Source organism: Pseudorasbora parva, chromosome 14, assembly GCF_024679245.1.
Source record: "Pseudorasbora parva isolate DD20220531a chromosome 14, ASM2467924v1, whole genome shotgun sequence".
NCBI classification, from domain to species: domain Eukaryota; kingdom Metazoa; phylum Chordata; class Actinopteri; order Cypriniformes; family Gobionidae; genus Pseudorasbora; species Pseudorasbora parva.
In genome coordinates this window covers 37,077,217-37,093,773 of record NC_090185.1, presented here as the reverse complement: position 1 = coordinate 37,093,773, position 16,557 = coordinate 37,077,217, and the positions used below count along the sequence as shown (strand labels likewise).

The 16,557-nt window shown below is 38.5% G+C and overlaps 1 protein-coding gene across 2 annotated transcripts in view; it reads right to left on the bottom strand.

Moving 5' to 3' along the window:
• Window positions 1-5,263: 5,263 nt before the first annotated feature.
• ip6k1 (inositol hexakisphosphate kinase 1) overlaps window positions 5,264-16,557 on the bottom strand; it is a 75,754-nt gene continuing 64,460 nt past the window's right edge. Inside the window, exons 7-8 of one of the 2 annotated variants that reach the window (XM_067416343.1) lie at window positions 8,071-8,601; window positions 5,264-7,969 (exon numbers count right to left, since the gene is read on the bottom strand). In XM_067416343.1, coding sequence (XP_067272444.1) covers window positions 8,104-8,601 — 498 coding nt within the window. In that variant the 3' untranslated portion in view covers window positions 5,264-7,969; window positions 8,071-8,103. Of the gene's footprint in view, window positions 8,602-16,557 lie in introns of both variants that reach the window. The other variant, XM_067416341.1, reaches the window with a different exon arrangement.

The window sequence follows — 16,557 nt, the reverse complement described above, 5'->3', positions numbered from 1 at the left end:
CTTTGTCCATCTTCTTGGAAGTTTTTTGTTTGTTTTTTTACAGAAAATTTTTCATCCTTTTTTATTGAACACCAAGAACGAAATATGACGAAAATATACATCTATAAAGGCATCGATGAATACAAATAAAACAAGAATTAAGCAATGCACGCATTAGTTAAATTTACAAATAATAATAAAATAAAATTACAAAAAGAAAAACAAGACTCTAACAAGTGTTTGTGCCTTTTTCATCTTCATACAATCTAATGATGGAAAATGATTACACATTTCATACATTTGATTTATGAACAAAAAACTTTCCCAGAATCAATATTACTTAAGAATATTGTAAGAATATTTTTTATCAGTTATCAGTTGCAGTATATTTCCAAACATAACTCATTTTTGTCATTCCTAGACTTGGAGAAGGTTCACGCTTTTGTTACCTCAAGCTTATACTGTAACTCATTACGCCTCCAGATGGTACAAAATTGCCCCTTACTGGGGCAATACAATTAAATATGATCACGTCACTCCAATTTTAGCTCCTGATCCATTTTATAATTCAGTTTTAAATCCTGTTATCTGTTTTAAAGCTCTTACTCCTCTGTCATCTTCCACATTTTTAAGATCTTCAGACAGGACTCTCTTTTCTATCCCTCACTCCTATCTAAAAACTCAGGGAGATATCTCTTTCTATTGCGTATCTCTTAGAACATACAGTATCTCTATTCATTTTATTATTATCTTCTGTTTTACGGTCTGTTTTGATTGGTTTATATACATTTTTTTCTTTACTCTGTTCAGCACTTTGGATAGTTCTGCTGTGTTTAAATGTGCTATATGAATACAATGTCCTTAAAATAATAAGGTGTCTAATGTTGGACTCGCATTAATTTCCTCAAGTCCGTGTGTTCGTTGAATGAGGAGAGCAGAAACATAATATAGTTTAACTGTTTTAATGATTAAGTAAGTCATATGAAGTAAGTATACAGGGCTCTGGGTCACAGCTGTCCCTGATTAATCCTATACGAGGCTTACGTTCAGGCAGTCTGCACAGCTCGCCTATCCCTCCACCCACATATAAAAAAAAGTATAGTACCATAGGAGGAGTTTCGGTGTCATTTGTGACTGAATGACTAAAGAAATCCATGTTATATCAATGTATTTTGTACTAAAACAATGATAAATGATCCACATAGACTGATATTGTGTTCAATGAGTGAAGAGTTTAAAAAAAGTGTTATAAGTATTGAGAAATTTGTATTATACATACTGTATATTGTTCAGCACATCCCACAGATGCTCGATTGGATTGAGATCTGGGGAATCTGGAGGCCAAGTCAACACCTCAAACTCGTTGTGCTCCGCAAACCATTCCTGAACTATTTGTGCTTTGTGTCAGGAGCATTATCTGCTGGAAGAGCCACAGCCACCAGAATACCGTTTCCATGAAAGGCTGAACATGGTCTCAGCAATGCTTAGGTAGGTGGAGCGTGTCAAAGTAACATCCACATGGATGGAGGACCCAAGGTTTCCCAGCAGAACATTGCCCAAAGCGTCACACTGCCTCTGTCGGCTCGCCTTCTTCCCATAGTGCATCCTGGGGCCATGTGTTCCTCAGGTAAGCGTCACACACACACGGCATCCACATGATGTAAAAGAAAACGTGATTCCTCAGACCAGGCCACCTTCTTCCATTGCTCCGTGGTCCAGTTCTGATGCTCACGTGCCACTGTTGGTGCTTTCGGCGGGGTCAGGGGTCAGCATGGGCACCATGACTGGTCTATGCCGCTCCATACGCAACAAACTGAGATGCTCTGTGTATTCTGACACCTTTCTATCAGAACCAGCATTAACTTCTTGAGCAGTTTGAGCTCCAGTAGCTCGTCTGTTTGATCGGACCACACGGGCCAGCAATGAGCCTTGGCCGCCCATGACCCTGTGGCCGGTTCTCCACTGTTCCTTCCTTGGAGCACTTTTGATAGAGACTGACCACTGCAGACCGGGAACAGCCCACAAGTTTTGGAGATGCTCTGACCCAGTCCTCTAGACATCACAATCTGACACTTGTCAAACTCGCTCAAATCCTTACGCTTGCCCATTTTTCCAATTTTGTTCTATTTTTATTATTTCAACAAAGTCCCTTTCGGGTCACCCCAGACCTCAACAGTGCATAAGGGTTTACTTCTTTAGACATCACACCTCACGAAGATGGACTCATCCAAAGGTGTAATATTAAGCAGGAAAAAGAGTTGTTTGTCTAGCTTGTTTGTATAATCAGTGTGATGGCAGATTTGTATTCAATAAACCCATGATGATTTTTGTAAAAGGAGTGCAATACATGTTGTGAAGATGTAGTCTGCATCAACATTCAGGAAAGTAAAAGATGATTATGATTTCAGGTGGCCAGATCCAAATGGTGGTTCTGCCAGACACTAGTTCAAACAGGTTCATTTTTATCAGTCTGCACAGATGTTTTCATGGCTGATGAACTGACAGTCACTCTGTAAGCATTGACGCTACGTCTCAGAGGGTGTTACTAGCACTATAAGCTAATGAACTGCATGTGACTAGGCCATAAAAACAACTTCTGGGTTCCCCAAATAACCTTTTATTGAACAATTTAAAAGAACAAAGTCTAACGCCCGTTTCACACATACTCCGTCTGCAGTGCGTGTGCGGTGCGTGTTGCGTTGCGTGTGCGTTGCGTGTGCGGTGCGTGTTGCGTTGCGTGTGCGTTGCGTGTGCGGTGCGTGTTGCGTTGCGTGTGCGTTGCGTGTGCGTTGCAGGAGCCCCACACCCTGTAGTCCTTTCACATATGCTGCGTTTGCAGTCCGCAACTGATCCGCTTTTACATTCCACAAACACAGCATTTATTAATGATTTTTTAATTTAAAATCTAGAAGTTGTTACTGATCTTGGCTCATCAGAATTGCAATTCTCTTTGTTTAATCTTTCTGAGTAGACAGGTTAACGTAGGCTACAAGCCTACATTTAAACAACATTTTTTCAATTCATTAATTCATATTTATATATTAATATACTTTAGATTTAGCTCACACAAAAGGCAAAACATTTAAACATAGGTTATAGCCTAAAATCATAAACATTTTAAATTAGAAACTTAGAATAGTCTATTCAAAAACAGCCGACTGTCGTCTTTTCTTTCGTTTTTAAACCCTTTTAAAAGAAATCCTGCAGGTCAAAAATAACTTTGCATTTCACCTCCAAGAAAGTACGAGTGCTCTCCATTATGGCACATTTTTTTTTACCTAAATGCCAGGTAAGGTGTCGTTTTGTTGCTTTACTTGAGAAAAAAAAAGCCATGTGTTGACTTTGAAACAAGAGTATATTTTAAATGATATGCATCTGTGGTGAAATTACTAGATTTTCGCGTCAGTACATGTTTATTTTAATGCGAACAATGTTCTATCACTTTAATGCAGCAACGCAACGCAGCGCAGCGCAGCAAAAAATAGACTCGGTACGAAAACGATCCGTGCACTGCTGCAGACGCAACGCTCCTGGAACGGACTGACGGACTGCATCCGCGTGCAGTCTGAAAGCTGTCATCCGTTAACATGGGTACTGAAAAAAATACGCACCGCACACGCACTGCAGACGGAGTATGTGTGAAACGGGCGTAAGAATGAGATTTATGTTATTTTAATAACCTAAAAGGTTTCATGTTAAAAGTTCTTCAGTGTAACCATCAATGTCAAAAAATAACCATTATTTGAATCTATATATGGGCTCGTCACACCTTGAGGGTGTTCAGCATCAGTGACTGAAACAGCGTCTCGTTTCCTACACACAGAACCATTGATATACATTTAACTCTGATGTGTTCCTGTTTGCCATGCTGAAGTTTAATGTCCCAATCTCTGTAGTCCCATTTAGCAACTTTAAGCAATTTTGTTTAGCATATATATATATATATGAGAGAGAGAGAGAGAGAGAGAGAGAGAGAGAGAGAGAGCTTGTTTTAACCACATAGTTTATTTCAGACATTTAACCAAAAACAAATTATATATATATATATATATATATATATATATATATATATATATATATATATATATATATATATATATATATATATATATATATATATAATAAAAACAGCCAGAGGTAAAGAGAGATGAAAACATCTTTCTGTTACTGTCATTGTCCTAATAATGAGGATCCTGATCATACAGGCAGATTTTATTAATGTGTGCAATTTGTCCTTTTTTTGACATCAATGCATTTAAAACTTAAGCGATAATTATAGATTTTAGGAAGACTCCTACAGTCATCTCCTGTGGTTACTAATGATTCATTTAAATGCATTGGTACTATAACAGATGAAAAGTTGAATTTGGAGGCTCATGTGGATGTGTTTGTCTAAAGCTAAGGTCTGAGTTAATGATGAGATACTCCAGCCACCCCTGGCAGAATGTGTTTAAGTCGCTTCCTTCTGCTCGTCGATATCATTTAGCATTTTGAAGGATTGATAGAATTAAGAAAAAGTTGTTATTGGTTTTATTTGTATTATTCTATAGGCAAATTATTTCTGGAAGTCTTTTTTTCTTCTTTTTCTTTGTGTGTTGTAGTGTTGTGTGTTTGTTTTGGCTGATTGTATGGTTTACAGCTGGCTGTGAAACAAAACGACCTTTGGGGATAATAAAGTTGACCTTACCAACGATGTTACTGTCATTGTCAACTATATGTTACTTGAGTTAACCATTCCTGTCGGTTACGGTCATTTTAAACTGTGTTACGGATTTTATTTTATTTTTTATACATTTTAAATATTCTTTTGATATTATTTCAGGGTTTCGTTTACATCCACATGGGCTTTTGGAGCTTTGCATGACATTATTAAATCTGTTCAAAATATTATTTTGGTAGTTTTATGATTAAAATTCAGTGACCACAAATATCTTTTAAATTAGTCACTATAGATATGGCAGAAAAAAATGATATTTGAGTCACATACATCAGTGTCCGTAACAGTCGACAGCTCAAAAACGTTACACCTTTTCGCTGATGTGAAATGTACCTTGAATCTTTGGTTCATTATTTGGCTATTTTGCTTTGTAGAAATGAATCAGTTAATGGATTTGTTTGATTATTATTTTTAATTTTTTCACTGCACAGTGCACACACACATAATTCCTGCTATGTTGTGTTTTGTATTCAGAGTTACGGTTTAAATGTTTGTGGTGCTTCTTTCTGCTTTCTTTGGTCAAATCCAAAACAGCAGCAAAATATTAAAGAGACAAGACAACTGTGCTTAAATAAACAATTTATATCTCACATTCAAAGTTGTCATATTATTTTTTTCTTAAAAAAATACCCATCCATGCAACAACAATAAAGAGAAAAGGATCGTTTCAGGATGAGGGTTAATAATATTCTTTGTTTTTATGCCAAACCTATGAATCTGCGTTGAAAGGTTTAGATACACAAACCAGCTACACTTTAACCAATGATGCCAACATGTTAGTAATGATATATGACAAATATAACTTTAGTACAATGCTCATTGTGAGAGAACACATCACATCACGCATGTGGCATTTGTTCTTCAAACATTTCCCTTCAACGATCACAGAAATGATCGGATGTGCCGTGATGAGACATTAATCCTGGGCGTCCCAGTTATGGCTATTGACCGAAATCACACGTCTAAATACACACACATCCCTACGGCACAACTCCGCATAGATGCCATGTCGATTTATGATTTATACACCACATGTGACCAAAGTCAATAAATGTAGGACAAGACGAACGAACAAAGTTATTACAGTATATTTGCTCGACTGCTACTACAGGCGGATGTGATGTCTGTTTCCCAGAGAATGCAGAAAAGTGTCCATGTTTCAGCAAAAGGATGACACTATAGTGCAATAAATGATTCATCTAGACAGAGAACATGCTGAACGGGTCATTCTCAAATCGAGAACAAATAGGGACGAATTTTGCTACATTTGCTGATGGTGGGGAAATTGTCACTGTGTGTCGGTGTAATTAATAGACAACCTTTTAAAATGACTCCAAAACGAAACGAAAAGAAACGTCATGCTCTTGTAATGGTCTTTATAAACACTTACAGTGCAGATGTTAGTGAGCACTAACTAAAGCAAAGATAAGTTTCTTAATCAGTCCTTTTATCTCGATCGTTTTTCAGCAAAAATATCAAAATATGCCTAAAACAATAAATGGTGAAGGAAGCAAAATTGTTTCAAATATTAAGACAATATTTGCCAATGGGGTCAGAAACACGAATACCTCACTCAATTTAGCTTTTAAAGGATGATTTTGACGGATTAAGAAAATTATTTTTTTGCATTGAGGTTTTCTTCTGTAATGATAACCTCGTTACTGACACGGAAAGACTTTGTAACACAAGGGTAATCTAAATTCAAGACTACAAATATACTATCCCAACAAATATGTAAAAACCGTCCAATGGTATGATTGCTCTAAATGTACAGAGTAAGATATCTACCAAAAAAAAACAAAACAAAAACATCACCTGACCGCTTAAATAGACGCACATAGCTAAGCTGTGTATTCAACTACTGCCATAAGGCCAGATTCATCCTCTTGTCATCAGAGATGAGTGTTTACGACCTTAAACTCCTACAATAAAGCTTTAAATCGACGCCTCTGAGCTAAACGGCTCCCTTTAAAACTCCTGGAGAACTGCTGAGGACTGTGTGCCGCCACACCCCACCCCAAAAAACACAAGAAAAATACAATACTGCATGAAGAGAAAGATTTGGTTTTTTTGCAATTGTGACATTGTTTACACAAATAAGTATATTTATAATAATTCAGTGCTTCTGGATAAATTTTGTTTTGTTGTTGTTTGCATTTGGGGAGAAATTCTTTCATGCTTCATTTATCATGAAAACAATGCCACACAAATCTCCCCAAAACAGACTTCATTTAACCAATATAATAAGATTTATTTCTTCTGATTTTGGGGTAAAATGTGTGTTCACCCACACACACACACACACAAACACACACTCTCGCTTTATGGCAGAGGTCTTCAACTCTGCTCCTGGGGACCCACTGTCCTGCAAAGTTTATTTCCAACCTGCTTCAATACACTGCAGAAAATGATTCTCTTACTTAGTATATTTGTCTTGTTTCTAGTCTAAACATCTGAAAATTCTTAAAACAAGAAGTATTTACTAGACCAGCAAAAGTAATTGTCTTATTTTGAGACAAGTTCAGAGGGTTTTTGCTTAAAATAAGCCATATAATCTGCCAATGGGTTATTTTTTTGCTTACCCCACTGGCCGATTATTTAGCTTATTTTAAGCAAAAACCCTCTTAATTTTGAGTTATTTTTCCCAAAACAAGAAAATAATTTTTACTTGTCTTGTAAATGTTTCTTAATGTAAGAACTTTGTGAAATTTTGACTAGAAACAAGACCAAATTAAGAGAGTTTTTGCTTAAAATAAGCAAAATAATCTGCCAAGTGGGGTGAGCAAAATAATCTTAAAACAAGCTTTTTTTCTGCTTACCCCACTGACAGATTATTTAGCTTATTTTAAGCAAAAACTCTCTTAATTTTGAGTTATTTCCCCCCAAAAAGACAATAATTTTTTCTTGTCCAGTAAATGTTTCTTAATGTAAGAATTTTTAGGAATTTTGTTTAAGTAAGAAAAGCATTTTTTGCAGTGTATCTTCAGCTGTCTTTAACTAGGGTTGGAGCTAAACTCTGCAGGACAGTGGGTCCTCAGGGGCAGGATTGGAGACCTCTGCTCTATGGCAATCCCAAACTTTAAGAGAGACCCTGACAGCGGACGTGCCCTGAGCTCATGACTGCAGATCTTCAGTTGGCCACATGGTGGCGATGAGTCCATGTGACAAACAAACTGAAACATCTTCAGAGGGGAGGCAGACCAGTAGCCATTTCTTTCAAGAACCTTCCTCCATTTCTTGAGTGCACGAATCCCTCATGGTTTCAAATACTAACTGAGAAACAGAAAACACACCTTTAGGTTTGGGTCAATGTGCAATCTTTATGAACATCGTTGGGTTTTCTATGAAAATGTCAACAGGAGAAGCTTTTTTACGTTGGACTGCAACTGAAGGAACGACGGGTTTGGCTACGGGTTCTCCTCGCGGATTTGCTGCAAAATGTTGATGAGGCTCTCTAGTCCAAATACGTAGCCGCGGTCGGGTCCGTCGTGGACGGTTTGGTCATCCCGGAAACCTTTGAAGGTGCTGTGGGCGAAGTCTATCATGCGCACGTCCACACTCAGCACCTGAGGAGGGGTGTGTGGGTCCTGAGGCCCGAGCGGGGTGGCCCGATTCTCCTTTTCAGGCGGCAGATCTGAGGCTTTCTGCCAGCCGTCGACAGACTCCGGATCCTTGCCCTCATATATGATGAGCAGCGAGCTGGAGTAGAAGCGGTACGAGGCCTGGCGCTCCAGGACAGCCTTCAGGTTGCACAGTTTGCTCAGGATAGGCTCGAAAAGGTCTTTGCGCAGTTGTGTCCCATTGTGCATGAACTGAAAGAGTGCATGTCGAAATCCCTCAATGGAAAGACTCCGGCCGTAGTACTTGTTCCTGCATAGATAATGACCAGTGTCCATCTGGTACACCTGCAGAGTAAGCACAGGAGAGAAGGAGAGGTTGGTAAGGCAACTATATGACGATGAATGTGGCTTGTGATTCAGGAAATACAGGGCTCGACGTTACCACAGGATTTTTTAAAGGGATACCGGAAGGAGAAATTTACTTGCCCAACCACACAAGTAGCCTGCATTAAAATCTCAATAACCACCAAAACGCGAGAATGATTCCGATTTTCTTTAATTTAGTTTAAAGGGTTAGTTCACCCAAAAATGAAATGTCTGTCATTAACTCCTCCCCCTAATGTCGTCCCACACCCGTAAGATCTCCGTTTATCTTCACACACAGTTTAAGATATTTTATATTTAGTCCGAGTGTATGCAAGTGTATGCACACTATACTGTCCATGTCCAGAAAGGGAATAAAAACATCATCACAGTAGTCCATATGAGACATCAGTGGGTTAATTAGAGTCTCTTGAAGCATCGGAAATACATTTGGGTCCAAAAATAACAAAAACTACGACTTTATTCAGCATTGTCTTCCCTTCGGCATTTGGTTTCAAACCTCAAATAAAGAATCAAACGGTTATGAATCAGCGTATTGATTCATGATTCGGATCGCCAATGTCACGTGATTTCAGCAGTTTGCCAGTCTGACACACGATTCGAATCATGACCGTTCTTTATTTGAGGAACGTGGAAGAGAAGACAATGCTGAATAAAGTCGTAGTTTTTGTTATTTTTGGACCCAAATGTATTTCCGATGCTTCAAGAGACTCTAATTAACCCACTGATGTCTCATATGGACTACTGTGATGATGTTTTTATTCCCTTTCTGGACATGGACAGTATAGTGTGCATACACTTAAATTCAAAGGACAGAAAGGCCTCAGACTAAATATAAAATATCTTAAACTGTGTGTGAAGATGAACGGAGGTCTTACGGGTGTGGAACGACATTAGGGGCAGGAGTTAATGAAAGAAATTTCATTTTTGGTTGAACTAACCCTTTATGTGGCGATTGATAATGGATAATAGGCTAAAGCCAGGGACTAGGCTGTGTATTGCCAAGAATCTGGCGATACGATACGTATCACGATACGATATATTGCGATATTGTATGAATACATTTTATAATTTAAAAGAATAATGAACACAACCATATGCATAAAACATAACAAGTAATTGTTTATTTAATTAATACAGTATCATTTATATCACTGATCACTATTTTGTGCAATCTAAGTAAAGGGAAATAGTAAAGTGACTGCAGGATTTTTTATGTGGACATGTTTTAAAGGTTCACAGTATACCAGTTTTTCATTTCTAAACTATTTAGCAACAGAAAGTGCATAGTCCATTCCATGACTGAATGACTGAATGAGTTTCTGTAAAGCTGCTTTCTTAAACGCAGTCTATTGTATAAAGTACCATTTCAAGTAGGCTACTGAACTGCAGAGCTGGTGTATCCGTATCCACATCGCTATAATCAGATGCTTTCGTTCTGCTGCTACCGCTGTCAGTTTTGATGCGTGTTAATTTTGTTACTGAGAGGAAAATGTGCTAAATTCTATTGAAATGCTTCTCAGCAGCGCGGATGACGTCTGGATGTTAAGCGAGCTCTCCGATTCAATGTTTCCCGAGTACTGGATTTTAACTTGGCCTATTTTGCAATCAAAATGACTCTTGTTGATTTCCTTAGTGGCTTCTTTGTCGATGAAGCCAAAATGAGTCCACACTTCAGCTTTGTTAACCGCGGGAGCGGAATAATTCTATCGAGGTTTGCTAATGCTAATGCACACACACACATTCACCTTCTCCGATACGTTCTGAGATAACACTGCCATCTAGCGGTTGGGTTGTATACAGTCTGTGGTTTAATTCGAACACAGAACCACAAATCTTGGATGTAAATAAATAAATATATAAATATCAATACAGTGTTTTTGAGAATCGATACAGTATTGCAAAACATAATAAAGCAATACTCACATGTATCGATATTTTCTTACACCCCTACCAGGGACACACCAAGCCGACAGTTGAGCAACATCAGGACGTTTTTAAAAGGGTTACTTCAGTGATTTAGCATTAAGTTTTGTATTTAAACTGGGTCCTTAATTTAGTAGAAATGTGAAATAATTCTTGAATTTGGTGTCTTCTAGACTGAGAAAAGACAGAAAATGTATTCTTGTCTTATAGGGATGGAAGACAACAACTCCCAGAATGCACTGGCTTCGCTGTCCTTCGAGGCCAATCCCAAAGCCACTGCTACTGAATCACTTGGCCATCGCGTTCATTTTCATAAAATCAGTTCAGCTAGAAAACAGACACTACAATTAAAAATTGAACATGTCTGTTTAATATAATGTGAGTGAGCCGAGCTAGTCACGGCACAAACGCAGCAGGAGTCAGATTACATTCATCACCAGAGCTGAGGTAAGCGCGGCTGCGGCATACATTCACAGCGCGTGTTCAGTTCATGCCTTTGGAAGCTTCACTTTTAATAGGAATTCATTTGAGAAGTTGAAACACTCACTTTGCTCCGCACCGTTTACATGAATGCCTGCGGCTGCCCGAGCTGAGTGCTGCGAGTGTGATCCCATCCCCTCATGCGCGAGTTGAAAACATGCAGAAATAGCTCCCTCTTTAGACTCTGGCCAAAAAATTCCCTGATGACGCAAAATGACGATATTTGTGTCATCTGAGTATTTTTTCCAGAAACACAATGCATAAATCTCTTGTCTCTGGGGTATATGGAGGTGGGGGAGGGGGGCATGATCATTCAAATATACTCCAGAGTTTCTACTGATACAAAGCAATATGCTAATCGCTGAAGTAACCCTTTAAAGGGTTAGTTCACTCAAAAATGAAATGTCTGTCATTAACTCCTCCCCGTAATGTCGTCCCACACCCGTAAGACCTCCGTTCATCTTCACACACAGTTTAAGATATTTTATATTTAGTCTGAGAGCGTATGCAAGTGTATGCACACTATACTGTCCATGTCCAGAAAGGGAATAAAAACATCATCACAGTAGTCCATATGAGACATCAGTGGGTTAATTAGAGTCTCTTGAAGCATCAGAAATACATTTTGGCCCAAAAATAACAAAAACTACGACTTTATTCAGCATTGTCTTCTCTTCTGGGTTTGTGTTCAATCCTCAAATAAAGATTCAAATGGTTCTGAATCAGCGAATTGATTCATGATTGGGATCGCCAATGTCACGTGATTTCAGCAGTTTGACACGCAATCCGAATTATTTATGGGTGAACTAACCCTTTAAGCAAACAGTTTTTGGTGTGTTTCGCATTGTTGGCTCTAGTGGGATGCTGTTGTTGTTTTTTTGGCCTGATTAAATCTGTAGAATCAGCGTCAGGCCGTCAGTGAGAGAGAGAACTCTGATTGGCTGTTCAGCTTATGCCAAGATCACACTACAGGATTTTAAGCCAGATTCGCAAGTTAACGATCACGGCGACAGGTTGGGCTGTGACCAAGGCGCTCACCAATCTTTGTGTGAACTACTCAAAGACGCTCGCTGAAGCCTCGCCACATATGGCTGTCGGCCGACTCGATGTCCTGTGGTGTGGACATCCAGCCAATGAGAGCATAGGCGATGACCCCAAGCACTCACGGATGTGGTTGAGCACAAAATATTCTCTATTCAATTGAACCAATAATAAAGAAAAACGATTGTAGGTTTCAGACAAGACTTGTTTTTTCTTTTTCTTTTTAAAGCTCCACTGTGTGATATTTTCCCCCATCTAGCGGCGTAAAGGTATATGACCATCCAGTGAATATTAGTTTCTGTTCCTCTCAATTCTGATTTCATTTTAACTCCTACGGTGGCCTATTTAGTCCAAGATTAACATGGCAATCCCCCTCTTCACATTCACAACGGTGCCATCGAGTGTTAAAGGCGAAGCTTGAATTTATGGGTATGTCCCTCTTTGGCTAATGTACTTTCAAGATGGAGGGGCAACATGGCGACCGGCATTCAAACCCCTCACCCGTATGTATTTTCAATGGCATATTATAAACTTACGAGAATACTTTATTACTTGAAAGAAGTAAATATACATTAATGAGCACATATATTTTTGAAAAAACTAAGTGTTTTTAGCTAAGAATAAACTAAAAAAGTTACACAGTGTAGCTTTAAAGTTAATTTGAGGCCATTTCTATGCCGTTATTTTAACGACTATTGTCAAGGGTGCATATTGTACTGCGAGAATGCATTCATGTAACAAATCTCTGCTCACAGGCAGATTTATTTCACTCTCACACAAAACTGTGCGAGCCTATATATGAACTCTCTATATGCAGCGAGATCATGGCTCTCTCACTCAGATGTTACGTGTGCAAACTTTCAACATCCAGACTTTCACACGACTTGACTGATGAAATAACACAGTGTAGTCTACCTGTAAATTAGCCTGTTTCATTGCATTTTTAAGCTGATTTTAGATATCCAGTTCTCTAGTTATTGTATTGTTTTATAGTTATTTATGAGTTAAGTGCTCATTGTAAAAAGGTATTTAATTAATTATTTTATATCAGCGTGAGTGCGACTCGCAACAATCATGGAAGGAATGTGTTTTTGTTGGTAATGTGTTTGCAGTCTTTTTCTCTTTGCGAGACGAGAAAAACTTGTCTAATTAAGTCATCAGGCATATCATCGAATGGAGAAAAAGACAGTACTCTTGAAAAAAATGAGAATGTTAAAATGTTTTAATAGGCATTTGTTGATAACTTATTTAAGTTATCATTTCCTCATGGAAACTGAGGTGAATAAAAATGTGTTTTATATTTGGTGGTAATGTATTTAAAAGTGTGTTTCGGTGTGTGTGTGTGTGTGTGTGTGTGTGTGTGTGTGTGTGTGTGTGTGTGTGTGTGCGTGTGTGTGTGTGTGTGTGTGTGTGTGTGTGTGTGTGTGTGTGTGTGTGTGTGTGTTGGTAGGTGGGGGCTCATTTCCCCTTGCACTTCTTGCACATGTTTTCATGACAAAATGTGGTTAAGGGACCGGATAGACTCGTGGCGCTTTCACACTCCCAGCGTTTGTCTTGCGCAGCTGAAACGTGGCGTGTGTATTGCAAATACAGACGAATATTGTCCATCCGGTCACATTTTCTGGTGTTTTCTCCTCCGACCCCTGTCTGTCTTGTACTTTTATTTATTATGGGCAGCATATATCAGCTCAAAATGCGACAGTGTTCCCCTTTGTCCCAAACACATATGCATATAACATGCTGTATATAGGTAGTTTTCATGATTAAAGAAACATTAAAGTTAAGAAATGCCTCTAGTTTTAATCATTTAAATGGGTCTTTGAAGTTTGGGCAAAAACTTCTGGCAGCTTTAGTCTGGCAATGATGCTTAGCCAGTTGTTGTGTATGCACATGTATGTCTTTAAAGTAGACGACTATTTATACGTTAACACTATGCTGAAAGCTCCGGTATGTGAAACTTTTGCAGATAAATACAAGTGCATTTTCGTTTAATATCGACACAAGTCAATAAGTTAATCATACTCTACGGTAATTAACTCTTTTCCCACCAAACATGGAATTTTCCGTTGTTTGTGAATTTTCCATGTTTCCACAGTTAGACGCATTATTGTTTCCACTATTACGCATCTTCTGAATGTGTTCATTTGGTGTGTTTAGGTGCTTTAGGTTTTTTAATTTGTATACAAATATATAATTAATATAGGCTACTCTGTATTTTATCTCTTTACATAAATACAATTTTCTATTATAATTTCGTTATTTTACTAACCCAAATATGGAATCCGCACTAGGTTACACGCGAGAGAAAAAAGTAGCTTTCTTCCAGAGGAGTTGTGCACTTTTTATTTTAATATAGTCCTATCTACATTTTTTTTTTTTTACTTAAAATTATAATTTCGTTATTGACCCTGTGTTTTGTATGTGAATGGTGTTTTATGTGATTATTACCACAGGAGTGAAGCACTTACAAGGGAAATAAATTTGCAGATGTTACATCACATGTTTTAAATTTCTCCCAGCGGCAGTGTGTCCTGATGACATCGCCGAGGCAGGACAAGCTGAAGACCAGATGATGGGTCTTCATGACGATTCAAACGATGGGGATCGCCGCAGCACCATGCAGGAGGCAGAACATTTTTCCGGGCACTTTTGTGGACACACCGGGGTCGGCGCAGAAGTCCAAGCCGCTCCACGGCCGCAATGCAGGACGGAACAGCGGCGCAGCCGAGAAGCTGAACATCCCAACATCATGCCGGACGCCGATTACGATGGCCCAGATGACGCTAGCCCGGTGCAAACTTCAGCCACCATGCAGCTTAAGCCCAAGGGAAACCACCAGTGAGCAGTCGCGGCGAGAAACATCAAATGTCCTCCAAACCAGAACCAACTAACCGCAGCAATTCAAACGTAAACATTAGAAGCGGTGGAAAACGGCGAAACGACGAACAACGTCCTCTCAGTGGCTGCCAGCAATCAGCAACAGCCCCAATAGTAGCTCTGACTGTTAGACTAGTCACAAACATAAGGAAATAAAATAAAATCTAAATCTAATAGCACATTAACATGATTTGTGGGTGGAGAAGCGGCGAACAGACGACGCCAGCGTCCTCTCCCCCACGTTGCCTCAAATATGAGACATCAGTGGGTTAATTAGTCTCTTGAAGCGTCAGAAATACATTTGGGTCCAAAAATATCAAAAACTATGAATTTATTCAGCATTGGCTTCTCTTCTGTGCTGCTCCAAAAATATTCAAACGGTTAATGAATCAGTGAATCGAGCAATGCTTCAGGTCGCCAGTGTCACGTGATTTCAGCAGTTTGACGTGATCCGAACTGCTGAACTGCTGACCCTAATATACACCCAGGATGACTTGAGAGTAAGTAATTCATGGGGTAATTTTAATTTTTGGGTGAACTATCCCTTTGGGTGAATTAAGTCAAGTCAAGTCAACTTTATTTATATCGCGCTTTTGCAATGACGATTGTTTCAAAGCAGCTTCACAGTGTCAAATAGGACAATATTGCAACAAAATTAGATTTCGCTGTACAGTCACTCTGGAGAAAACAGTGATCAGTTATCAGCTCATATTAATTTATCATATAGCGATAAACCTTGGGAGAAACCAGACTCAGTCGGGGTGCCAGTTCTCCAATCATCAAACAGTGTATGATTATTATTCTGGCCACCTTGCAGGTCAGTAATCATATTAGATCGGAATATTCGAAAGTTTGAGGTATCACGCAAGAGACGGGTTTATTGAGGATGGTGCGTCGAGAACACAAAAATATGAATGTTTGAAGGATCGGAGTCATCGCGCCGCAGACGGGTTTATTGAGCATGACGTGCCGGTGAGGCAAATTCAGAGGAGACACCAATTGACACGGCTCAGCAGACACTCCAGGATGAGCTGGTCTTATCCGTTTAAGAAGGTCTCCTACCACCACCTGCTGTTAGTTTAGTTTCATATTTAAAAAACATAATTTTCTCCCAATATTTCTTATTTGTATAATTAAAAAAATATTTAAAAATATTTCCTGACAGTACTGTAATTTTTCATTGTAAATGATTTAATTTAATTGGTAACAGCCATACAGTGTCTTATTATTCTAATTTAAAATGTAAGAATTTATTTTATTTATATATATATATATATATATATATATATATATATATATATATATATATATATATATATATATATATATATATAAAGATTACATAAAGATTACAAATATGCAGATTTAAATACATCAGAGCTGATGAACCCTGATGAGAATATTGCTTGGGTATAAATTATATTTACAACAAATTTTTTTCCGGACAAGCAACATTTTTATTCAGACAAGCGAATGACCGATTTACTTGTCTGAAGGACGAGCACATGACAAGGCTTAAGCCCTGAGATATAAATCAGCTGTTATATTCTGTCAAGGCTTGATTATACGCGCTTCATGCCTTTCAATGGCTCT